General features: G+C 37.9%; 1 protein-coding gene across 1 annotated transcript; it reads left to right on the forward strand.

Moving 5' to 3' along the window:
* CHIC2 (cysteine rich hydrophobic domain 2) lies at nucleotides 1-26421 on the forward strand. The gene is made up of 6 exons (XM_083835384.1): nucleotides 1-329; nucleotides 7056-7110; nucleotides 7243-7398; nucleotides 21422-21478; nucleotides 21645-21704; nucleotides 24641-26421. Exons 1-6 carry the CDS (start codon nucleotides 211-213, stop codon nucleotides 24689-24691), a joined length of 498 nt encoding a protein of 165 aa, XP_083691510.1. The 5' UTR covers nucleotides 1-210; the 3' UTR covers nucleotides 24692-26421.
* The last annotated feature ends 155 nt before the right edge of the window (nucleotides 26422-26576 follow it).

Genomic DNA, 26576 nt, shown 5'->3' on the forward strand with positions numbered 1-26576 from the left:
CGCCCCCCGCGGAGGGTGACGGGCGCTTCCTCGGGCTCGGCCGCCGCCGCCGCCCCGCTGCGGCCCCTCCGCCGCCCGCCCCGGGGCTCCCCGCCGCCCCCCCTCCCCTCGCTCCCTTCCCCCTGTCCCCCCCCGTCCCTTCCTCCCTTTCGGCCGCCGGCCCCTCGGCGAAGCCCCGTCCCCTCGCAGCGTCCCCGGCGGGGCCCGGCCATGGCGGACTTCGACGAGATCTACGAGGAGGAGGAGGACGAGGAGCGGGCGCTGGAGGAGCAGCTCCTCAAGTACTCGCCCGACCCGGTGGTGGTGCGCGGCTCCGGGCATGTCACCGTGTAAGGGCCGCGGGCGGCGGGGACGGGCAGGGGGGGGACGAGGAGGAAGAGGAGGACGAGGATGGGGAGGAAGAGGGCGGGCGTGCAGCAGGTGGGGGCCCCCCGTCCTCAGGGCGCTTGGTGCCTCCGGTGCCATCCCACACGGGATGCCGAGGAGGGCGAGCAGTCCGTGAGGTGCAGCTGGAAGCACGGCGAGTCGCGATTAACGCGTGTCGTCGCGCCGTGTTTGCCACGGGAGGGTTTTGTTCTGCGAGTGAGCGGTGTCGCGCTGAGGATCCAACACCACGGGTTGCTGTGGTGCTTCTCAATAATTTAACAGAGCAGGGTGTCTTTCCCTCGGTCGTGCTCGCTCTGCTGAAGTGTGGTGCTTCCACTTATGATGTGCTCCTTCAGAGGCTGAAATACCTGCCTGGAGACAAAGTGCTGCAGTGCAAACTTTCACATAGACGTCTGCATATATATAAACATCAACAAACAGATATAAGTGTATATATTTATACACAAATACATATATTTTTTCACTGTTTAGGGGACCAGGCTCGCCACAGCAGCATAAAAGTGTAAGGTGTCATATCCTACAGCCCTGACTCCCACTAACTCTGCTGATTTTCAGATATGGACCTGTCCAGAAATCCAGGTTTAAGTTCAGGACAGTTTGGTGGCACTCTGATACATCGCTGCTTTGATAATTGGTCGATGTTATGAAACGCTGACAGCGAGGCGGTGCATTTTGCAGGCTGGTTATAAACAGGAAATAAGACGTGGTGGAGAGGTTTGGAGGCTTGAAAGGATGTGGAGTGGACGGGAGGCCGTGAAGGCCCGATGAGGGAACAGAAATGTCACCTCAGAAGTATTCAGCATGTGACTCTGCGATCCGGTTTGTTGTGATCAAAAAATTGCGATCATCCAGTGGCTGTTTGGCTTCTGTGAAAACACTCTGGAAGCCTTAAGGTGTTTCTGGTGAGCAGGTCAAGAACGCAGAGAGTTGCCTTATTGGCAAATGCAAAGAGGGTATCAAGAACGGAAATGGAGGCAAACGCTGGTTTCTTCTTCGTACTCGAAGGCAAGTTGTGCAAGACAAGATCGAGGCCCGTTAATGGAACCGTGAGGAAGCCTGCATACCGTGCCCGTGACTAGCACGGCATTCATGGCTGACGGATAGTTGCTTCATTAATTGCTTATTAATATTCCCTACCTCATTAGAACATTAAGATTTTCCTCAAAATATTAGTTTTATAGGTTTTAGGTGAGTAATTAAATGTGAACATACACCTCCAAAATTAGGCAATTGGATCTACTTTGTCATGTTGGGTGTGAACACTGAATAGGATCAGCCACTTTTACCTTTGTACAGCCTATAGGATTTTTGTCAATGATTGAGAAACGTATTATTAAAAGTTAGATCACTGTCAGGATGCTCTCTCGGTGAATTTAAGGAATAGGTCAAGCTGTATGTATATAATTAATTTGTCTTGCCTCGTATAAAAGCATGGATATATCTCAAAGGCTTGGCAAAAATTTTCAGTAAAATAAAGCAATTACTGTATTGGTCTCAGCTCTGCTGTTTAAAGAGTTGCTGTCTGTTTCTGCCGTGTGTGTATTTAAACAAAAGCTCTACTTTCATAGTTTCCTGTCATATCCTCTCTGATCTTGTATAGAAGTCATAGTGTTGAGTTTGAAACATGTCATTTCCATGACTACAGATTAATGCCAGAAAGGCATTTACTATTACTTGATTTCATCCAACAGACAGTGGAAACGTGTGAGAGTCCTTTCTAAGCTGAGTAGTTAAAACCAATCAAAAGAACTAAGGTAAATATTATCCAAACAAAACGCATGAATGCCTTGCTTTTCCAGGGTTTGGGGTTTTTATTTGGCACAGAGTTACCTTAAACTCACTATTTGGAGCCTGCTGCACACAATTATAAAGCCTCTTTTATTTTTTAATCATTGTTTTTTGAATATTCAGGTAAACCATTTTCACACCAGTAGGGTTTAGATAGTTTGCTGCTCAGGATTAGTGTTTGAGTTGGTCCTCGATTACTTGAGGTGATCTCTTATAGTGGCAAGACACTTGAAAGTTGGGAAAATATAGAACTTTACTTATGTTACTTAACTGAATTGAAAATCCAAGGTATTTCATACTTCTTTTCTAAAATATTGTTAGGGTGGAAGGAAAGGTACATGATGACTTTGAAATCACAGAGACTGTTTGTGGTAGTTTGCCTGTTTGTGTTTTTCAGTGACTCTTTTCCTGGGCTTCCTAGTTTGTTGACCAGTTGAGACACGTGTGCTTTATTCCAGGCTGTATTGGCTAGCAAAATCAGGTTTGGTAGCCTTTTACAGTGCCAGACTGACAGAGAGCTGTTGTGATGTGCTGGTGAACACCTTCCTGTGGTGTTTATTGTCCTGGTGTATCATGTGTTGATGCAGGATAGGTCTTGGGAGCAGGAGGGGAAAAGCCCTCACAAAATACCCTTTTTCACCCAAGAAACTTTCTTTAATATGAACTTCAGGTCTGCCTGTGTGTTTTTGCGTGTTACCCTGTATCAAGGACACGCGAGTGAAAAGAGGGCTATGTAAGAATTACGGATGGGAGAGTTAGGACTTGTGGAATATGTGTTTATTTTGTAAGAGTTGTGAACATGTGGAACTAAGGAGTGTAGGTGAGAACAATAGAAAAATGGTTTACTGTCTGCACGAGAGATGACAGAGGAAGAAGATAATGTCTATCAGTTTCATGTGTCAGGAAGATAAGAGCTGCAGCCTGCGAAAAGGTTGGAGGTAGGCTCAGTCCTGTGCTGTAATCTTTTATCCTTTGAAGATTCCACATCTCGCTGCTTTGTTCCCTCTGCTGTTCACAAGGGCAGGAACTCAGCTGAACCTTTCAAGCAGAGACATGTTCGAGAAACACTTTTTTAGGTTCCAGGAAGGTTTAAGGAAGTACTCTTGTATGAGGTGAGCATGGATCTGCTTAGGACATCGTGTGAAATGAGGAGAGGTGTAGAGAAATGTACGCCTCACTGGGGATGGTGCCTTGTACTATAGAAATTTGGTGCTATGTGAGGACAGCTGTGAGGAAATGCAGCTCCAAAATATGGATTTCAAGTGTATGATTTTTAACACGCTTTCTGTTGCTCTTTCTGGAGCGGCTGTATCTTTACACTGAAACTGTATTAGTGTTGCACGAAGTTTCTAATATTTTAATTTCCAAATTACAGCATGCAGTGGAGTGATTAACGTTGGGATCGTATCATTTACTTACCAAAGCATTTGAAGTATGGAGTCATACTTTGTTACCACCTACATATGGTAATGAAACTGTAAAATGGAAAGCTCGGGATGATGGTGGTAGCTGGTTAGCTTTGGTGTTTTGGTTTAGCAGCCCCACCATATATTAAACACTGCCACAAGCCTCGAAAATGGAGTCTTAGTCTCCATATTAGTTTTAGGCTTATAACTTCACTGAATTGTGACTGTATTGGTCAGAAGTTTCTGTGCTAGAAATCTGATTTAGTGAGTTCACAGAACTTTACTGAAACAATGTGACTATTTCCAAACAGGAGACCGGGGAAAGTATTTTGTCCACGCTAAATTCTGGTATGCTTTTATTAAAAACAAGACAAAAAGTCTCAGATAACTCTAACTCCAGAGCTTTTTAGTTGGGCTCACTTTGTCAGGTATATCTTCTGTGACCTTCATCCGTGTTTGCTTGTATTTGATGAAGCTGTCAACTTCTAAATACTTCTGGATCACACATTCACACAAAAGCCTTGTTTCTGTTCTGCTGATTTCCCAGCCAGACCTCAGCATGAGACTGCAATTATGTCCTTCTGAGACTTAACTGAGAGCAGGGAGACTTCCCTGGGCCTTTGCCTTCCCTGCTTATGCCTCAGGGTAAAGGGCTTCCTCAGCATTGCAGGCAGAGGACCAGCTGAAATTCTGTCTCATCTCTTGGTCTGGGGCTCAGCTTCATTTCAGTTTGTGGGCCAAGAGTTGCTTTGGACTGAATTATTCTTACGGTTGGCCACTCCCCTATCATTCATGTTTATATTTAATTCCATTATTCATAGTAAATCTCTTCTGGATGCTGAAGCGTCAAGTATATGAAGATCATTTTGTGATTCATTCTTTGAGGATAAGTCTGTTTAGAGAGAATCTGTCTCTGGTGTTGATTTGATGAATTATGTAGTAGAGTGGTGTTACCAGGCTTGGCTGTTTGAGGTATGTGTGGATCCAAGGGATTTTTTCAGGCCCTGGTTTCCGCTGCAGCATACTGGCAGTTTTAAGTAGCTTAACCGATAGGGCATGACACTTCTTGCTGACATTTACATAACTTTTGCTTGGGCACGTGGTTTCACTCAGGATTTTGGAGAAAGGTGGGCTGTCTTCCTGTCATGGAATATTCAACAGGGTTTTCAGTGGTGGAGGTGTGTTTACAATAAGCATGTGGGTGTTTGTTTGTGTTTTGTTTTTTTTTATTCTGAGATGAGCTGGCAACCTTGCCACGTATTTCTCTGGTTAACGATTTTCACTTGTTGCTTTGTTTTGAGGGGTGTGCGGGAATTGCAGAGCTACCATTCCAGTTATGAATACTCTAATATGCCAGTTAATTTCTGTGTAAGTAAGGTATGGTCTGCAGTCAGCAGCAGGAAGATGACTTGTTTAACTTTTCCTGAAGAACATATGTAGAAATTATCTAGGCATAAAATCAATAAAGCATCTTCCAGCACAATACACTCTTGCAAACTCTGGCAGCAGACTTTGCTACCTTGAGGTTGTGTGCAAGTCTAGCTGTTCCTGATCTCTGTTCTCCGGGTAGCCTCTGGCATCTGCAGCTGTGTAGGGATGATGTGTACTTCAACATTGTCTTTCCTTTTAGTGTCTGTCTGGGAACTTGCTTAACTTCTCTTCAAATCTGTTGGTGCAGTCTGCCTCCATAATCTCAAGTGGAAACAAACTCAGAAGTTTACTACTTGAAGTTTAAAGAAGCACTTTCCTTTATCTGTTTTAAACCAGTCTCCTACTAGTTTTGTGAGTGCTCTGTTGTGGGATTTGGTGATAACAGTTAATCATTCACCTTATTCACTGCTTTCCTGAATCTTTGTACTTTGATCATATACCTCCCCCCCCAGCCTTTTCTTTTCCAAGTTACTGTCTGCATTTTGGCCTCATAAGGCAACTGCTTTATTCACTTCATTATACTTTGCTTCCTTCTTTCTGCTTTCTCTGAACTCCACCAAGTCCCCCATGAAATGTGGGTGCCAGTACTGCACCCAGTACTGAATACATGGGTACGTGAGCGTTCTTCAGAGGGTCCAAATGATGCCCTCTCTTGTTCTTAATCACAGACCTAGTGGTGCTTGGTATTTTCTTCCCACTTCTGATGGCTGCTGCTATCAGTGAGCTGATGGATCGAGAGAATCATGAGTGGCGATAAAAGCTCTCCTTCAAGATCTGTAGCTGCCAAACTAACTTAAGCATCATGTAAGCATAGTTTAGATCACCTTTCCCCAGCACCTTTTATTTATCTTTAAGCTCATCTGCCACTTGGATTTTGGCCAGTTGGTTTTGTGAGGTCCTTCAGTGTTGCCTCTCCACTGGCACAGCACTTAACTGCCCATTGACCATTTGATGACTTGGACAAAGTTCTCCGTTGACACGCAGAGCACTCAGTTTAGTAAGAAAAAGATTGCCTGGGGAATATCTAGCTGCTCAATAATTGTATTGTGAAAGCAAATTACTTCTTTAAAATCTTCAACTTTGAAAGCTCAGGTAAGCTTTTCTGCACACAGCTTAGTTGTGTGATGGATCTTGCTGCAAGTATTCAAGTCGAGCAGTTTAATTTCTGATTTTGGGTGGTTTGAAGTATCTGATGGTAAGACTGCTTTTCAGGTTCATATTCAGGAAGTTATTAATTGCAAATTAAATTTTACACTGAGTGCTATTTACCAGATTAGTAGCCAGTCATACACTTTTATTAGTGGCTTTGCTCATAGAAGCTATACCCCAGACTGGATGCCAGAAAGCATTCAGGTTTTCTTTGAAATTCATTCATTCATAAATCCTGCCAGCGAACCGTGAGATAGAAAACAGACTTTTTTTTTTTGAAGACAAGCTGAAACTCTTATAATCTGGATCTTATGCAACACAGAATAGTCAGTAATTTTAGCCCATCTTAAATTATTTCATAGCTTTCCATTCTCAAGTGGTACTGCTTTTTTTGGAGAGTAAAATTTAAACCATGTTTTGTTAAGTAGTATAGCGTTCTGATACTTAATAGTATTTTTTTTTTCTGAAAAGGCAAGCTGGTATCAAACCCTTTTTTATGTTTAGAACAGTTATCTAATGTTAAGAGCCTGCTAAATGAGCTTTTCTTCAAGATATATCTATACTGGGTGGGGTGGGAGGATCCAAGCCATGGCATAGTTCGCCTGCCTTTTATTTAATTACTTACCAGTTCTCACATTTGATATTATCACTTATAAAGGTTTTGCTGAGTTTGGAGAAAAATCAACAGAATTTCTAAAAGTTTATAGGCAGGATTGGTTTCAGACTATTTATGGTGGTGTACTTTTGTCTGTTAGGATAATCTTAGCAATTACTTTTAGTAACAAATATTTTTTTCCTTGAACTGATTTTCTTCTCATAATGCTCTCAGGATTCACATCAGGTGTTTGTATCTTATTGATGATTCTGGTATGATTCTCATTTTTATTTTTACAGGTTTGGACTAAGCAACAAATTTGAAGCGGAATTTCCTTCATCTTTAACTGGAAAGGTGAGTATTGGTGAATAAAAATTCAGAATTTAAAACTTTTGCTATTAAAAAAGCAAGAGTTCAAGGTGTAATCCATTCTAGGAGCAATAACTCATGCTGCTGTGGTACTAGGTAGTTTGTTTTTTCCTGTAGGTTGCACCCGAAGAATTTAAAGCCAGCATCAGTAGAGTTAACAGTTGTCTTAAGAAGAATCTTCCAGTTAATGTACGATGGCTACTTTGTGGATGCCTTTGCTGCTGCTGCACTTTAGGTTGTAGTATGTGGCCAGTTATCTGCCTCAGTAAAAGAGTAAGTTGAACTATTCTATTTATTTTCGATCGTCAGAATTGTATTGGTTTTGTTCTCACTTTGTTTTTTGTTTCTTTTCAACTTTAAAAACTGTATGCTAGACCTTGCTTAGATGGGTTTGATTTCATACATTTTGGTCTCAGTTGCCTGTCATACCACTTAAACAGGCACCAGTCAGAACGCTGAGCTTTCAACTCAGTGGCTGGTAGTTTTGCTGTCTCTGCTAGAACCACGTACTGTACAGCACGTACTGTTATTGAAATAATTCTCAATGTACTTTTTTAATAGCTTCGTCTTCTCCGTGGTACTCTGTTTGGCATCATCAGAATTGGGCAGTGATTGATGGTTTGTTGTGAGGAGCTTCTAATTACACTGTGGCCTAAATAGCCATGTGCTTTAAAAAATATATTTTTTTTAAGATAGTGATTTATTTTATCTTCCAAGATGTAGATAAGTTTTTTTTTTTCTTATATTAACAACTAGAAAGTGTCTTACTTTGAACAGAAGGTCCTTGCATGTGCCAGCTTTTTCACCTCCCTTCCCCCAGAGTACATAGTTAGGCCACCCTCTCATCTCTTCTATTTCCACATACGTAAAAATTCTTTGGCTAGTCCTAATTTACTTTTTTTGCAAGACGTTTTTGTGTCTCTCCATCCTCTCCTCACTATTGGTGCTGTTAGTCTCTCCATTTTGTGGCAAGGCTTGTGTTTGTTCTATTTTGTTTAATATCCCTTTATACTACAAATTGTTGTACAGTACATTGAACACCATTGTGCTTTTCTTTATCAAAGTCCTCATTTTACACAGTTGGTAAATCAAACTGTTCTAAAGTTGACAGTGACCATACGTTTCTGCAATATGGCCTTAACATTTTCTTTGCTCGTCTTCTCGATATTTATCAAGCGATTGCAGTTCTGGGCTTCTGCACAAATGCACGAGTGCTCAAGCAGGTGGCGTTACTAAAACCAGAAGTTGGGCAAGCTGCTTTTGTAGTCTAAAGTATTGGTGGTAGCATTAGATGCTGCAAAAGCAGTGTGTAGAGGCCTGAAATCCTCATATATTGGGGGAAAAAAAAAAAAGGATGATCAAAGCAGAACAAAACCTGTACACATTTCTTTTCTCCTCTAACTTTGTGTAAAGCTTAATGATTAGTCCCTCTGAGGGGTTACTTATGACTAGTTTTAATTGCATACAAAATAGCCTGCTGGTAATGTTGAAATCCAATTAAAAAAATATAGTTGTTGTCAACATGAATTATATCAAGCCTTTGGTTTTACATCTTCAAGCTCTCATGAACTAGTGGGTTTCCTGTAGCATAACTGTATATCCTGAAAGTCTACTGCAAGAAATCAGAATTTGTTGATTGCATCAACAGATAAGTTGGTGACCTAACTAGCTTGCAGAGAAGACTACTTTCTCCATTTCAGGCTTCCTTACAAACAGAGGTTTGTATGGCTGCTGTCAATTTTTAAGTTACAAAGGAGAAAGCTTCTGGTGCTCTTCAGTTTGATCCATTTTCTCACATAAGGTGCTGTTGTAGCAGGATGTAACATGGTGATACAAAGTGACATCATCTGCTTTTGGCAAGGGGTGGCTGATGCTTCAAGCCCTCATTTTCTGACCTGATGCCTCTTACTCTGGTACTAAAAGTCACTAATTATCAACTTTCTGAGTTTGTTAAACAATGTATTAACAAAAAAAAAAAGCCAAGGGCTTGGTAGCATCTGCGGCTAGGAAGCAGAGTTTGAAGCTGAGGAAGGAGGTATTGTATAGGAACCTAGTGAAGCAACAGAGAAGTGCTTCAGTTGAAGTTAGCTTGGGATAGGAGTTAAGGTAAGCTCCCTTCAAAAGGGAAATATGGAAAAAATACGTGGATACTCTGTTCAGAGGAGATGGTTTAAGGAACTTCACACGTTTTCCTGCACTTAAGGTTGGGTGACTCATGCTGGACTTCCAAGATTGAGCCTCGGTGAAATTATGGGTAGGACTCAGCTACCTAAACATAATGTCTTGTATCACTGTGGATGGCCTACAGCCTTTCTGATGGCACCAAGTACATGTGTTTTGGCAGTTTGATTACTGCCCCAGAATGAAAATCCTATAAGTTAATTAGATCTTGTGGCAACATCATTTATCTGTAACAGCAATGCAACAAATAGATGTCTGCTTACAGGCTTGTCTGTTAGAAAACTCAGAACTCGGTGTTAGTTGGACATCTGAAGGGTATAATATAGAGAAGAATTGACTTCTATTCTTAAAGACAAATTGAAAGGGACAAGAATGCTTTCCCAGATTTAAACTCTTAATACTAAATCTGGCTGGGAAAGATTCCCCCCCCCCCCGGTTGAGCAGATAAGGATCAAAGTTGTAGAATATTTTCAAGGACATATTTGCAAATTCTAGTACAAGAAACAAGCAGAGGAATTTGTAATCATTCTAGGCAGGTCTACTACTCATGGAAAAGCAGTGAAAAGTTACTGCTGCTTGTGTTGCTTGAAAAGGTGTGTGTGGATTCAACTTTATACCTTGGTAGAACCAGATCAAGCAAGCAGAAAGATTTTAATCCTTTGAATTCCTTGTACATGGAATTACAGGTTTTGTGCCCCCTAAGATACCAGTACTGACTCGTGTCCAAAAAAGATTTTTCTTTTATGCAGGACTTCCCATCAGTTTGTGTCAAAGTGCTGTGACAAGTGCAGATGACCCTATCTTTTTTTCTCCAGAAGTGGAGAAAGTAAGACTGCTTGGTGTGAGTTACCTGAAACTGCACAGCAAATTGAGAGCAATGATAAATACAACCTTGTTCATCTAGGTTCTAATCAGTGAACTAATCATTAGATTCCAGCAAAACTGAAAACAGGCAATTTCATATTCTTCCCCTAAAAAAAAACTTCAATCCATGGACCGTTCTGCTAGTGCCACAGTTCTGTTTATACACTGCAGACGAATGTATTTAGTACAAAGTAATAATGTTTGAACTCTTGTACTGCTTGTCTCTGACTTTGCTGTGTCTTGGAAGAAAGTTCTGTTGCTTAAATCGATCTTCCATACTTTGACTTCTTCAGATCTCTGTTCACTGGCATGATTCCAGCCAGCCATAGGTGTAGCCAGAGCAGCCAGTGTCCACTTCTTGAGAAAACCAGGGATCCAGGTTGACATGTCCCTGTTTCTTCCCTTCTTTTAGGTATAATAGATTCTTTCCTAGTGATACAGGGTAGGAGTATGTTCACACGTAGAACTGAAACTTGTGTAGAACTTGCAGAGCTTGTCTTAATCACTCAAGATAAATACACCAGCTTCATCTTGGCCCTTCAGATGGCTTCTATTGCTGGCAATTCCTAATTGCAAATGGTTTTCTACTCAAGTAGAAGACTAACCCAGTTGTTCTGTTGAATTGCACACACAGTGAGGTAACAAGTGGGAGTTTTTCCTCAGGCTTAAGATTTTAATAAATGAAATATCAGTTTCAACTATAAAATTGCTTATTTTAATACAGAGGGGTAATTTTTCACAGAGTGACCAACTAAGAAATGTATCTTTTCATAAGGCTGAATCAAGTCTGCCATACTCTTAAATTTGTGTTACTCTTTTCAGGTCTTCTCTTCTTCAGAGAAACACCTTTTTTTAAGGTTCACATAGACAAAATGAGTACTACAGTTTCACAGTTTCTAAAATTTGAATAATTATCTTAATTTCTATCTGGTATGTTTACTACTTTTATTAACTCTTTAAATTCAAATGTAGGAATGCTATCACAAACGTAAATGACTTTTGAAAGTACACACTTTCAATGATTGTCCATATAATGAGAATCTGTTTATTGTGTGGTGAAAAATACGTTATGAGTTTTGTCTCCTTAATTCAGCAGCTGCTTCAAAATATAAATTTATTAAATCACAGACATTTGTAAGCTTGACTGTTAATTATATCACTTTAATGCATTTCCATGCAACAAAAGCTTTCCCCTCGCTGTATTTTTCTTCTCATTGCTTTGTTCAATGCTAGTATTGGAAGTCTTTGTATGGTATTCTTTTCTTTTCTTCTTTTGCATTGAGGTATCTGAGAAAAAGCCTGGTACTCCTCACCGGTAGAATAAATGTTTAATTTGATTCAATATCTGACTGCCTCTTTCCTTTTATGTGGTCTTGATTGGATTTAGATGAGTAAAAGCTGCAAGGAAATTACAGGAAATGCGGTCCCTCATTTGCAGATCTAGATTGTCAATGATCTTCAGCAGTTATACTCAGATTGTACCATCCTTTCTGGGACAAGTTCCAGATTGTACAAATGGACATTAAGTCTTTAAGTTTTTGTTCTTTAAATAAAAAGAGTGACATAGTGAATTATAATTCAAAAAGCACTACAGGCTGAGATGCCCATTTGAAGCCACTATTTCAAATGAATTGACACTCATTTTCAGTATTAACTAAGTGCTGTAGTTCCTGATGTGTAAATGTGATAAATAATTTCAACAGAAGCAGTAACAATGAAAGCTATGATAGAATGCTAGCTTTTAAGAAATCTGGAGGTACTGCAATTCTACATGTAAATTACATGTTTTGGAAGGTGCATAGGAAGTCTCTTAAAACGAGTAGAATGAGATATTTAAGGGTGATCTGAACTAATACTTTCAAGAACTACTTGTTTATTTGTGAATTCACACAAAGCTGATGAATACTGCTTAAACCCCATTATTAATTGTCACTTACATAGCAGTTTACATCTTCAAAGTGCTGTATAAACATAAGCTAATTACAACTTCCAAAGCATTGATTAAATTAAATATGCGGTGGAGGAGCTAGAATGAATTTGTGGTTGATAGTGATGTTAAAGCACATTAGCTCAGTTTATTGCAGCTATGAAAACATTTAACTGATTTTCAAAACTGAAGAAAAATTTTCTGTTCTGCCTTTCTGCCAGGGACTTGGCAGTAGAAATGCTCTGATATGATAATACTTCTCCAAACAGCTCTGTGTGACAATTACATAAAACTGAAGGGGCTTTTTTTTTTTTTAATTTCTCTGTTCTGAAATCTTACATTGTAATTGAATTTGGAAGCATTTGAAACAAAACAAAACAAAAACAACCCACATTTTATTTATCCTAACTTGAAAACATGCAAAGTCTATATTGGGTCTAATCAGCTTCGTAAAACTTCTTAAAGGAGAGTCTGTATGTATCAAATATACATTCTTGTCCATTGTCTTCAAATTATGTTCACAAGTTTTTAAAATCATCTCATTTCTAGTATTGGTTATGAAATGAAAATGGTAAAAAAAAAAATCTGTTCTTCAGTATTACTCTAGTCAAAAGAGTCACTAAATCCTCCTCTTACTGAACTTAAAGGAGCAAAGCGTTTGCAGAATGTAATAAATGTAAAATCATCACATGTATAGCTCTATGATTTTTTTTCTGCCTCTGTTTTTCAGAGGTTTAATTTACCTCAGAACACCCCATAAAGGGTTTTCATGTGTTTTCCTGAAGGGTGGAATAGTGAGTTGGTGGGTAACAAGGTGTGGGAGCAAATAGTTCTGCTATGTCTTTTAATTTGCAAACTTATTTGGAGGGTAGGACAATAAGCTTGGCATGAGGAATACTTACAAGTATATGTAAGTCACAAATTATTAGTTTTTTTCTTTATAGGTCAAATATAAATACATATATATTTCAAAAATAAGTATTCTGAAGTTAAATTTGTAATTTCCTGGGTTCTTAATTATAAGTTTCATGTTAATTGTAAATGTAGCATATATCTTTAGTTTCCAGAGTGTATATTCTAAATGCTATTTAAAATCTAATAAATGAGATCTCTTAGCATTTTAATATTTATAAAAATAATGCTTTCCATGCTACAGAGCCTTTTCTATTATGATAGCTAAGGTATATAGAGGGAGCCATATATCGTGGTGTATTTTGGTTCTAGTATTGCTTTTTGTGTCGTCTGACATGTTTCTGAACAAACAATAATGAACTGGCTGAAATTCACGTAGTGAAGGCAGATCATTCTTATCATGCTTTTTCAGAATAACTAGCTGATTGTCAAACCTGGGAATCGGGTTAGGAAGGGCCATTTGTAGGGTTCTGTCCTCATCAACTTGTAGATGATGCCAAATAAGGGAGCATAAACAGACACTCGAGGGAAGAATTAAAATCCATAATGATCTGAAATTCTTATGTTAAACTAAGTAGGAAGCATTTCATTGAACTTCACAGACTGTGGTACTGAAAATAAGAAACTAGAAATGGTCTGCTGGCTAAGTATGAGGTAGTGACACTTCTGTCCCTGTTCTGCATTTCTTCAAAATGGCCTTGCACTGGGTTATGTTCTCTTTTTCACTTTATTGAAGCAAACTAGGATAGAATGATATTCTCTGCATAAATGGAGCACTCCTAGTAACTCAAACACTGCATATAAAAAAATGTAACTTTTTATTCCAAATGAGAGTGAACAAAACATGAGTAAATAGTTCAAGAGACAAGGTTGCTATGGAAAGCATTGGGAGGGTGAGGGAGGCAGTTCTTCTACAGAAGAAGAGACTTCAGAAGACCGTAAGTTTTCTACTGTACCAAATGTACGTGGAAAGTTACTAGTTACTGTTCATTTTGTTCCCCATAAAAATAATTTTTGAAATTTGGAACAAATCTGCTGACATTTGGAACAGCAATGATGATAGTGATAGATTTTTTTTAGAGTAGACAGATTCATTTTTTCCAATTTGGTTAATGAGTTATGGGATCAGCATGCCTGGGATTCTTGTGGTTAGGCCCTAGACAGGCAGGACGCTACAAGCAGTTCCTTTCAGAGGGGGTCATCCTCTTCAGCATGCACACTAGTAAAGTGCTGGATTTTGCAGGGCTTTCTAAAGTTAGTTCACTACCTTGTGCTGCCTTTCATGTAGCTTCTCTTCCATTCTTGGCCCCTGCCCTTAAATATTCCTAACAGCAGGAATCAAATGCTTCCTATTAATAAGTGAAACCTGGGATTGTTCCTAGGAATTACAACCTTATAATTTGCACTCTGAGGAAGGTCCATGGCAAGTGTTGGTCCTGTACTGTATGTATAACAATTCCTAGGCATTATCAGAATGTTGCAGGCACTGTGGGTGGTTTGGAAGTCAGGAAAACTTTATAATAAAGATGTAAGCTCTTCCCTGCCAGCTGGTTTCAAGTGAATGGGAATATTTCTGGGCACAGTTACATTTTCTAATACAGACGTAACCTGAGTTTCTTTAGTTTTTCTACCTACATTGGCCTTGAACTATATTCCATAGCATTCTACTAGATACTCTGGAAAAAAATGACAGCAATCCAAACTAACATCTTTGTAACTTTAAAGATGGGGATGGAGGCAGAATTTTCATCTGCGTTCAGTTTACAACTTCCCACAGTAGACTATACCAGGTGAGTTTCTTGGTAGACATACAGTTCTTTTTTTCATTTCTGCTATGGTCTGCTCAATCTTCCATGTTCATTTTCTGTGGCCCTTTGTAAGAATGTTCTCCAGCAGGAGGTGAACACCTTTCATTGTCATGCCCAGTTGTTCCCTTATAATGACAGATTTAGAGCTGGAATTTCATCCTAAAACAAAAGAGTTAATAATCTTCATTTATCAATTGAAGTTCAGGTTAACAACATTAGTTAAGATCTTGATGCCTGAGAGATCAAGTTGACATATATCTGCCCATGAAAAGTGTTTTTCTACAACCCAGGCCATCTCAAGGGAAGTATGCTAACTTTGTGAAGGTCAAGACCATTTCCACTACAAGGCTTCTGCATGGCAGGGAGTGTCCAGAACAGTTGGCTCTAGTTACTGTCATTTTATGACAAGATAGTTAGCTATACTTGTTTGGTGACCTAACTCTTATGACATAACTAAAATATCTATTGGCCTTAGCATCTTGAGTCTTTTGGATTGTCTGTATTTGAGAGGAAATTTATACAAGACTCCATCAGTCAACTTTTAGGAGCTTTCCTTGACAATTTCCCTCTCTACCATGTTTCTTCTGCAGACCAAATTGTGGGTGCTAATGGAGCTTTAGAAGCAGTTCATTGCACTGCTGTTGATGTGAGCTGACTTGGTAACTGCTCATTCTGTGCCATGAATTTAGATAATGTTCATTCAGTAACCATCAGTACATTGTACCAAAAAATCCATCAGTACATTACAAAAGCAATGGCACCAATGGACCAATGATGCATTGTAATAATGAGATGTATGTTCGCTATTGGTCTTCTGGATAATAGACAGATTCTATGTACATTCTTCTTTCTCTACATCTTTCATGATTTAGTGCTTTCTTAAACAGTCTTAGAGTTTGGAAATCAAGGTAATCAGAGTCTCTGAGGAATATGTATTAGCTTTTTGGCTTAGCTTTTCAAAACAATTACATGTAATAACGTCAAATAACACTGCTTGTCCTCTTTATATCAGCAGACAATCACAGGATGGTTTGGGTTGGAATTAAAGACCACCTATTTCCAACCCCCTGGCCACAGTCAGGAATGCCTCCTACTAGAACAGGTCGCCCAAAGCCCCACCCAACCTGGCCTTGAACACCTCCAGGGATGGGGCATCCACAGCTTCTCTGGGCAACCTGTTCCAGCGCCTCACCACATTCATAGTGAAGAATTTCTTCCCTGTATCTAATATAAATTTACTCTCTTTTAGCTTAAAACTTTTTTAGCTTACCCCTTGTCCTATTGCTATGCTCCAGGTTAAAGAGTCCCTCCCCATCTTTTCTGTAGACCTCTTTAAGCACAGGAAGGCTGCTGTTAGGTCTCCCTGGAGCCTTCTCTTTTCTTCACTAAATAACTCCAATGTGGTACAAGAGGCCCCTTCAGAAAGATGTTGATCTGATTTTATTAATTAAACTTTGAATTTGTCTGTCCATTAGGTACCTGCTCAGGGTTGAGAACAGCAACCATACAAATTATGTTAGCTTGTGGATCACGTTCAGATTTGGGACGATATCCTCAGGGCTGTCTTTTAGAAGGGGAAGTTCCCCAAGGTCAAAGTGATGTCTCCAGTTGCTTCTGCTCCAGAATTCTGGTGCATGTATTTCTTTGCCTCATCAGGAAGTTTGATCGTTGGGCTCACTTTCTGCTCAGAATCATCTGTAAGATGAGATGTAGCACTACTAATACTCTTGGGCAAGGCAGTTATTTTAAGATCCTATGAAAAGCACGAGATTGCTACGTTTATTTTCAGATACTCTTCAATCTGTGTAATATGGGTTTCACTCACATTCTCGCATCGGTGCTGCAGTGGCTTCTGATATGAGCACACTGAAGCTAGTCTTTAGTAAGATGTGTCCTAGCTACTAATAGGAAAGATGGTGCAAGATACACCTGTGTGGTCTAACAAGACCACTTTTCAAACAACTGTATGTGCTGAAGCAGATATTTCAGGATGGCAGGATCTGAAATCAGCTCATGTTTCATCTGCATCCTCTTTGCCCTTCACAAATAGAGAATTCCCCAGTAAGACGGGAAACTTACCAAGAAACTTACCAATTTACAGTTCCTGAAGAGTTTGTGGGTGATGTAGTCTCAGCACAGATAAAGATGCCTGTAGTTCAGTTACGTATGTTTTGATTACAACGTTGACATTTTTGACATGCCACCAAAGTAGGACTTTAAATTATTTAGACCTCTTTCATAGTTCACACAGTATAAACTCTACAGAAAGCATATTTTAGTGCTAGAAGCAACCAGCTGTGTAGCAGCACTATCTACGGTATCAGGACTTTTTTTCATCTAAGCTGTGCCTACAGTTATGTTCAGAGTTTTCTAACACAAATATGGTTCATCGATACTTGATATTGCATCAGTGTCAACTGTATACCCACACTTTTGATCCAAGTGCATTTTTTCAAACTCAATGGAAGAATTAAATCTCTGAAAGCATTTGATTACGAGAGAGGTGATTTGAAGGATGTTCTGGCTTGTTGAAAGTGAGAATACGGTTGTGTGACTTGGTTGTCTTCTAACCTTATCGTTCGTTGTTAGGAGTGATAACTAGATTGCTTGGGTATTAATTTTGTAGACCAGTCTGTCTTTGCTTGCAGAATAAACAGAGATTCCTGCTTCCATCCTTTTTTCCTTTGAGTGAAAGGTGATGGTATAGTTCAGAGTTCTGACAGGATCCTCGGCTTTTCTTACATGGGGTACAATACAACTTTAGGCTGTATGACAATTAGCAGAAATCTCCTTAAATTGATATCGTTTTATTTTGAAATTTGAGCATGAAGTGTATTTTTTCAAGGTGGTATTCAAAATTAGTAATACTTCATTGTGGTAAAGTTTTTATAAAATAATTTGAAAACTTCCATGTATGGTTCATTGGACTACTGTAGTACTACATTTGCATAATTCCGGAGGTTTTTCAGATGTGAGTCAAAGATCAAATACACATAGAGATTTTTCTGTTGTTCCCAGACAAGTATGAATAAAATTGATAGCGATGAATGGTCTTGTTACTTTACATGTTGTTTCCCCACTTAAATAAGGCAAAGGAGGTACTCAAATTAGCACCATTTTGGGTGTCGTGTAGGACCTTTTGTTTAATATTGTCCAGTCGCTTGCTGATTTACGGCAGGAGTTTAGGGAGCTTTGGCCCCTTCACTAGTACCGTTCGGTGCAGCGTGTGCGTTCCAGGTCAGGCACCGCAGGAAGGGGCCTTGTGGCTGCACAACCTCCCAGTCCAGATCACAACTGCATCTGGAACTGCAACCTAACTTCTCTAGACACTACAAAGACATAAGAGAAAGATCTTGCAGTTGATAATACAGGTAACACTTTATTTGTTACTGCCTTATTTCTCCATTAAAAGTTCTTAGTTTTCCTAGTGTATTTTGTCTTTAAGGGCAAAACTTTTTTTAATTGGGAGCAACAGGAATTGGTAAACATGTATTTTGAGTTGGGCTTTTTTGGTAGTCCAGTTTTTCAAGAAGAGGCTGTCATACACGAACATCTCAAAAGAATCAGACATTTTACAGAAATCTTTCATTAAAGATTGCATCTAGAAGAGGCCTATTTTACAAAATCATGTAGGTAACATTAAGTACTTATCTGCTTTTTTACAGAGTATGTTACAAAGCATACTTTCTTATCATTAGTATGCTAAAAAGTATACTTGAATTGCAGTTTCAGCTTTGTTCAAATATTGGTGTGAGTTTTTTAAGAAAAAAAAATGTAAAAGCTGGTTAGTATTAAATCTTCCTAATAAGCAAGTCTCTCTTCCACTTAATTTGTGCTTTTGTTGTGGCTAACAAATAATTTGCTGTATAGGTTTTTCTGTATGCCATTGATAGAATATATAAGCTTGTCATCCTAGTGTGCTGGAAATGCTACACTCAGATCAAGTGTTCCTTTCTGGTTTTGTATATCCTCACCTGCTCCTCACTGTAAATCATTGAGATGTCAAGAGCAGTGATTAATTAAGCTGCACGTGCAAGTGCTTTTTTTCACCTGTCAAGTAGGAAGAAAACTTACTATAGTGAATTGGGGGATGCTGTTTAATTCATCTTTTTTATTCCAAACTCTGAGGTTTGCAGAAATATTTTTCAGTCCTATTTTCATTAACACTTTAGTTTATGGATAATATGGCCCGAATTTATGGCCGAATATCCCAAGTTACACTACAGGAGGGGGGTTGGACGTAAGGTTTTGGGAATGTAAATAACCGTGGCCGCGAGGCTGCCTGTGTTTTTATCTAATGCTAGTCAAATGACTTTAAACTGGCTTCTTGTTTAAATAAACCAATTAATACTGCATAACTATCTATCAATTTCTTATTTATGTGTATGTATTGTAATATATGTGTAATTTTATTGGAATTTGAAAAGCTTAGATGTTTTTCACACTCCTTTGGGCAAACAATGAAATTAAGTTGTATAGTGATCTTAATCTATTATTAAAATGTCCTGGAAAGGAAGATTACAAGGTAGATTCAGGTTTTGAATCGGTTTTGCCATTGGTTTAGCAGCGGGTGGGCAGGCAGATGCCTGCTCAGAGTAGAACCTATTGCCATTTTTCACCATTGATAGAGTAGCCTTTCAGAGTCAATGAGCTCTGTCAATGTGAGCTTGTCAAGGCTACAACTTCATAGACCTGAGAGGCGGTTTGAGAGGTCAGCCCTTTTCAGGTTTGCTGTGATGCAAATGAACTTTAATGCTTAAACAACTATTGGAATTTTTATGTCTGCTCCTTGTTCTTTTTTCTTCACAAAGTCATTGACGAGACATTCAGTGCTTTTTAAATTGGAAGTTGCATTGTGCTAAAGACCTAGTACAGATTTACGGAGGGCTGAAAGCAGTTAGATCATGTTCTTTTCATGGTGCGATTAGAATCAAATCGATTTCCCTACAGCCTTCAGCATTCAGATGGCAATTTTAACAAAGCTTGGGGGCTAGACAAGGGACAAAACGACTGAACTGAATGTTAATTACACTCTGCAGCCTTATTTTCTTTTGATTTGGAGCTGACTGGCAACTAAATTAACAAAAGTGTGACCATAACTGCTGCCCTATTTTCATTTAAAAGGAGAGCAGACTCTAAAAGGCTATCTTTACAAAGAAACAAGTGAGGTCTGCTGATTATTGTTAAAGGGCACTGTCTTTAAAAACATAATAATAACAATAACCCTCAAAATACTCAATTCCGAACTGAAGTGATAAATTAGTCATTGGCACATCCACCTCTGGATAATTCCTTGACTTATGCTTTTTAAAATACAGCGTAATAAAAATTCAGCATAGTGATTATTTATAGATAGCCATGATCTAATTTTTAATCATGTGACCGCAGTGCATGCTTAGATGCGTTTCCCCACAACTACTGCAATATTGCACCGGAGGCTAACTGGAGTTTTAAAAGCAAAATGTTAGTATTTGATGGGAAAGGAATAATTTGTTGTCCAATTTTTATTTCGTTCAGATGTCCTTGTTTGCTGGGCTGGCATTTAGTTTGATTTGTTAAGGTTCATTTACAGTACTTGTATTTTGTAGTAATAACAGCAAGATGCTTTCTCATCCCTTCCCCTCACCCCTCTGTGCCTTGTAAGGAAGCTGCAGCTGCACAAAGTTGTATTTGATTCTTGTCATTGCTCTGTCCTTTTGCACCTGCAGCTCTGTCGGTCTCATCTTAACACCTGGCACCATGAATTATCCTCTATTTATTCATAGTCAGTAGCAAATCCCATTTAGAGCTAAGCAGTATATATTCTGGCAGTCAAATGACCATAAATGTCAGAATGTATTTCTCGAATGTAAATATAACTGAATAACTATATTCAAAATGCTGTGAAACTTTACAGCACAGAAAGTCTTTTAATGCTGGCGTGTGTAGTCTTAAAGCTGTGAAGGAACAGATTTCAGCATCCTCTATCTGAAGTGTCAAATGTGGTAAAGACAGGCAGTAAAACTTGGCTTGAGGCTCCTAAATACAGGGTTTGCTCTTTATACAAATCCTAGATTTTGTAAGTTAAATTTGTGCAAGTTACCATAACTTTCTGCGATTGGTTATTTGCTCTCCAGAATCTGGATATAAATGTAACTTTTTTTTTTCTTTTCTCAAATAGAGTATTGCATATCTGTACTTGATGTAGGGCATTCAAAATGCTGGTTGTAACGTTTGTCGGTTCAAATACCAACCTTGTAAGAAGCAGTGTATTGAGACCACGGGTGCTAGGGAGCAGCGTTCCTGCATTTATACTTGGATCACTTTAAAGTTTCTGTACTAGGTTTTGAACCCGTAGCTGCTATACAAACATACATGGGAAAAGTTTTTGTTCCAAAACGGTTAGATTTTTCTACACTGTTTTGAAGATAGTTATTTGGGTGTCATGAAAAGTTGTTTTCTGCGCTGGTTACTGTTTAATACCAGGGAAGTTTTGATAGTACTACAGACCACCCTGTACTCAGTCACTGTCCTGTACCTCTCTCCTTTTCACACAAAAGCAGCTGCAAAACAAAGTTTTTCTAAAACCACTCAAGAGTAAAATTCTTTCTCATTTGTCTTCCAGACACGAAGATCGATTGAGAAGTTATTAGAATGGGAAAACAATAGGTTATACCACAAGGTGAGTGCCGCAGGGAGCAGCTTCGTACTGTTGGAGTTTGAATTGCACAGTATGGAAACAGATGCTTTTGTTGAACGAAAAATATGAAAGGTGGACAAATGGGCTAGTCTGTGTGCTGCAATAAAATACAGCTCATTTTTCTTCTTTTTCTTTCCTCCTTGTCTAGCTGTGCTTGCATTGGAGACTAAGCAAAAGGAAATGTGAAACGAATAACATGATGGAATATGTAAGTTAAAGGGCTGTTTTGTGAGTTTCTCTATTAAATGATCATTTATTTTGCTTCTGATCTTATTCTTTTCATGATTATTAATCAGCAAAGGTGTCAGGAGCTTAATCGCCTGAGTGCAAGGATTTTCTACGGTTCACAGATGCATGGTTTCATGTGCAGGACTGATTTATAAAGTTATGAATGACTTGAAAACAAGGCTTCACTGTGTTCTAAAAAATAATAAATTAATTGCCAAGATAAAATAGCTCGAACATGTGCTGATGGAGTGTGAAATTTTAGATGCTGTATAAAGAATAACCACAACTTTGGTTACGCAGCAAGTCAGATATGGCTGTTTTATATGATGCTAATCAAGTCTAAAAGTATGGAAGAAGACCTTTCAACTAAGCTGTTGGAGCTTAAGAAACCTTTAGCCTTTTTAGATTTTAACTGCCCCTTACCTCAACTGTCTTGAAAGTATCTTTATATCAAATTGGTGTCACTAAAATATTTTTAAGTCACTCTAAAATTAAAACTCCAGTCTTTGGCTGAGACCCCATAAGCACTTCATAGAAACATCCAGTGAGAAGTTATACGCAGTTTAAAATGAATGATGTCCAGTGTGGGATTTGAGTTTGTTTAGCTGGCAACCTTCTCGCTCTTTTTTTGGTGCTGTTTATGTTTCCATTTTGAAAATCTCTTGGACGTAGACAGAGGGTGCTAAATAGGATGAATTTAAGCTGCTGAAGTGTAAGAAACATTAGAATTTGCAGAATTTTTGCAAACCGTCTAGGAAGTAGGAGACAGGAAGGGTTAACTTTGTAAAAATAAAGACTAATCTTTGAGAAATATCTGCTGTATTAGTTCTAACTTAGATGTGATTTTTCATTGTATGAAAAGTTGTCTATTCTTTGAAACAACAAAGGCATCATGCATGTAAAATTGATTTAAAAACTGATTAAGTAGTAGGAAATTATATTAAAATAATCTTTTCCTTTTAGCCTTTCCTTTTTTTTTCCTGTTTCTGCATTAGTTCTTAATTCTAGCCTGAAACAAAAAAATCTAAAATGCCTTTTTATACAGAATAGCTCTATTCAGCTCACTGAGTAAGTAGACACTTTGTATCACCTTTTCAAAAAAACTTGTTAATTTAGATGTATGATAAGACACTACAAACAGCATAAATCAAACTTTGGAAAGTAGATTTGAACTTCACCTAAATGAAGATTTTTTTATCTCACCGAAAATTGTGTTTTTCTAAAGGAAAATTGTCACATCCAATGTTTTGCAGATTCAAAAAAAAAAAAAGAAAAGCCACGTACAATGCTAGTTTATAAATACTTTGGCTCATTCATTCTGTTAAAGACAATTTAAAATTAGTTGAACTATTTGCATTACTACTGTGTAAGCATGGACGTGCAGCTTTACAGGATAAAGATCTAAGATTTTATTTTCAATTTGTGAAACATCTAATATGCAATCTCTGCATGTATTTAATCAGAATTTTTTTAATAGACTCCCCTACACCATTTCCTCATTTTCAGTTAACTAATTCGCTAGTCTCTTTAAAACTGCCCTTAATGTTGTAGTCATGATTTAATTTTAATTAATAAACTCTTAGCCTCAATTTTTTCAAAATAAGTGCTTTCAATTAGTCCCCTGTATGCAAAATATGGTTCTGTGTCCACCTGAGGCTCTACATCCACTGCCAGAGATGTTAAATTGTATATAAGGTGGCCTTACTCCCTTGGTAGAAACACAGACTTCCAGTTTTTCTTCTTGCTCCCTTTTTGAAACCTTGCCTGAATATCAGAAGCGCTGGTAGCTGTGAAGCATCCAGTGGTCAATTTGTGTCAGCGATCAATGGATTTTGAGCAGTTTGCATCCCTGCTGAACATCAAGCCGCTTCTGAGTATCTCTAAAAATAGACTTATAAACTTGATTTCAGTGTTCGTTATTTCAGAAGTGTTGGCCTCGGAAATAAAATGTTTTTTCTGTTCTCATGTTCAGTATGCTATCACAGATAGAAGCATTTATTCTCTAAGCAGCCAAGTTACGTTCTTTTTCAATCAAAAATGTTTCAAATTCTTTCTTAACTTTGCAGAAACTCAAGCTCCCATTATGAGTAAACAAAAAAAATCCTTAGTTATGCTACCAGATGAAAGTATTATTTTCTTTATTTTTTAATTCTATTTATTAATATTTTTATTAATACACTCATGCTGCTGTTTTGGTAATCTTATGAATGTCTCTCTAAAGAAAGAAAATGTATGATGTGAAAATGTACATGTGAACATTTTCTTTAAGATTTCTATTTAAATATAAACCCAGGATAACTACTTGCATTCTTGAGTTTATGTCTATGCTAACAAGTCTATGTAGTGCTGCAAAACATAGTTAAAACTTGAACTGGGACCTGAGGCATAGTCATTTAGGAACATTAGTCAAGTGTATTGTTAACTACTTGCAGATTGACTTGATATGCAGCATTTGCAGTAGTTGATATCCCTTTCTATATGAGTTTTTGAAGTATAAGCTTGATTTTTGAATCCTATATTAAGCAGAATCAAATTTGAAGTAAGGGGAATTGCACATGTAATTGAGAATTAACTTTGCATGCATTTTGCTTTGCGTTTTTTGAATTACTATCTTTATCTCTTTAATAATGTGTTCCTAATCATTTTTGTTAAAGAATACTTATGTAGTAGCTTCTTTCAGTTTGTTTAGATGTGTTCAGTATTAGTAGGCAAACTTTGTCAATTCCATTTGATTCTTTACGAGTTTTGGCTTTCTGTCTGAAAAGAATTCTGTCTAACATTTTTCTACCTGAAGAAGGTATTGTGATTGTCGTTACAACTTGATGTACTTCAGAACAAACAAAGTGAATTATCATTGTGACAAATACGATTGCTGCCATCTCTTAAATAATATATATTTCTTTTCTTTTTATACAGGTCATCCTTATAGAATTTTTACCAAAGACACCGATTTTTCGACCAGATTAGCATATGATTTATTTATAGAGACTTACTCAAGTATGTTGTCTTTCCAATGGTGCCTTGCTTGGTGCTCTCCTGGTGGTGACATAGCATTGGTTCTACAGACTCTTGTGGTGTTTCCATTCTTTTTTGTTTGTTTTTGTTTGTTTGTTTTAATAACAGCATGTTCTAAGTGCATTTGGTCAAACTCTGCAAAGTCATTTCATGCAAATGTTACCTACTACTTAAGTTATTACTTTTCCTACTTCTGTTTGTTAATGTATCCTGATTTTCAGAGTCTTTTATGTGTGCGCGCGCGTGTGTACATATATATATTACTATAAATACACAGCTGAAAATGTTCTACAAGTGAGCAGGTATTTTTTTTAACCCAAAATGACACAACTGATTGATTGTACATCGTGTTAAGTCCTTTTAATTATTAGTTTGTGCTGAAGTACCTTCTAAGATCTACCTAAACTTTTGTCAGTGACTAGTCAGTTGTAAATATTTTTATTTCTTTTTGGGTTATTGGCTAGCCTCTTCCAACAAAAGAAGGAGATGATTTTTTTTTTTTTTGAAAATGTGCTTTCTGGAACCCAAATGCCATTGCATTAGTATAAATCTCAGTGCTTTTCATGAAGAAGTCCTGTCAGCTGGTTCTGAAGAAGTTCTAACTTAAATTTAAGAAAAAAAAAAAAACAAAAAAAAAAGCAAAATAGAATTATTTTACTCAGACTAGAAAAATCACGGAGAGAATTGCATGTGTCTGATTAGTAGAACTCAAGATCTCAATGATATATTAGTATTGCAGTTTATAATGTAGCTGTTTTAATTCAGGCTAATGCCATGTATCAGCTCTATTCCTACTGTTTACCAGATACAATATATAGGGGTACAGAAGGACTTGTTTTAGTAAAACTTATTATCCAAGAGGACCTTTCAGGGTTGTTTCTTTTTTTTAAAGCCACATAAGCAGAAGAAAGTTACTGAACAAATCTTGAACAGTCCAGTTCCAGATCCAAATGCAGGTGCCATGTATCAAAAGTAATCAAAGCAGAGTACACTGGACAACAGTGTAAATTTAAATGTGTTAGGTAATTAGTTACTGCACCCTTGCTTCTGCTCATTCTGTGCTTTTGGTTTACAAAGCTTACTTTCTGCACAAGTATAAAGACTTTTTTTTTTTTAACTGGATATATGATGTATGCTTGGGTCAGGCCGGTTGTATTTTATTTCTTCTGCTTATATCTTAATTGTACATATCTTCACACATAGCTCTTTTTTAAATTGCTACTCAATCATATTTTAAAGTTTGCTTTATGTATCTAAAATTACTGTACATGAACATTTATGTAAGCTATGAATATCTTCCTTGTACAGTTGTGGTAGCAAGCAATAATGTGAATATATGAAAAACAGATATACTCTGCTTAATATTTGTATGAATGAAAAGTTGATACCACTACAAGAATAATTTTCTCTTTTTAATCTTTTAAACACAAGTTTTATTTCAAGGTAATATATTACAGGTACCTTGATGCTGTGAACTATTTTTCTATGTCTTCAAAATATTTATTCTCTGTAAAATATTCTCTAGTGAGTATTATATGTTTGATAGTGGGAGTGGTCTAGAAAGTTTTAAGTTTTCTTAAATCCAAGCTGTCTGTATCTGCTCCCAAAAAACATCCTTTGCTCAGCTTTTGTTTGTGGATTCCTGCTGTTTACTTCGAAAATAGCTCAACTATGCTTTTCAACAAGCCTACAAGCGTGTTTCTTTGACCTGACTGAATATGATTTTTAATTAACAAATATGTGTCTTGTGCGCTGCCTTGGCCTACTGGGGCCCACAATGGTTTCTCTCCAAAGTAACTAGTTACAATTTTTTAAAAATTAATTTCTGCCTGTTCTC

Source organism: Anser anser, assembly GCF_964211835.1.
Source record: "Anser anser genome assembly, chromosome: 4".
Taxonomy (NCBI): domain Eukaryota; kingdom Metazoa; phylum Chordata; class Aves; order Anseriformes; family Anatidae; genus Anser; species Anser anser.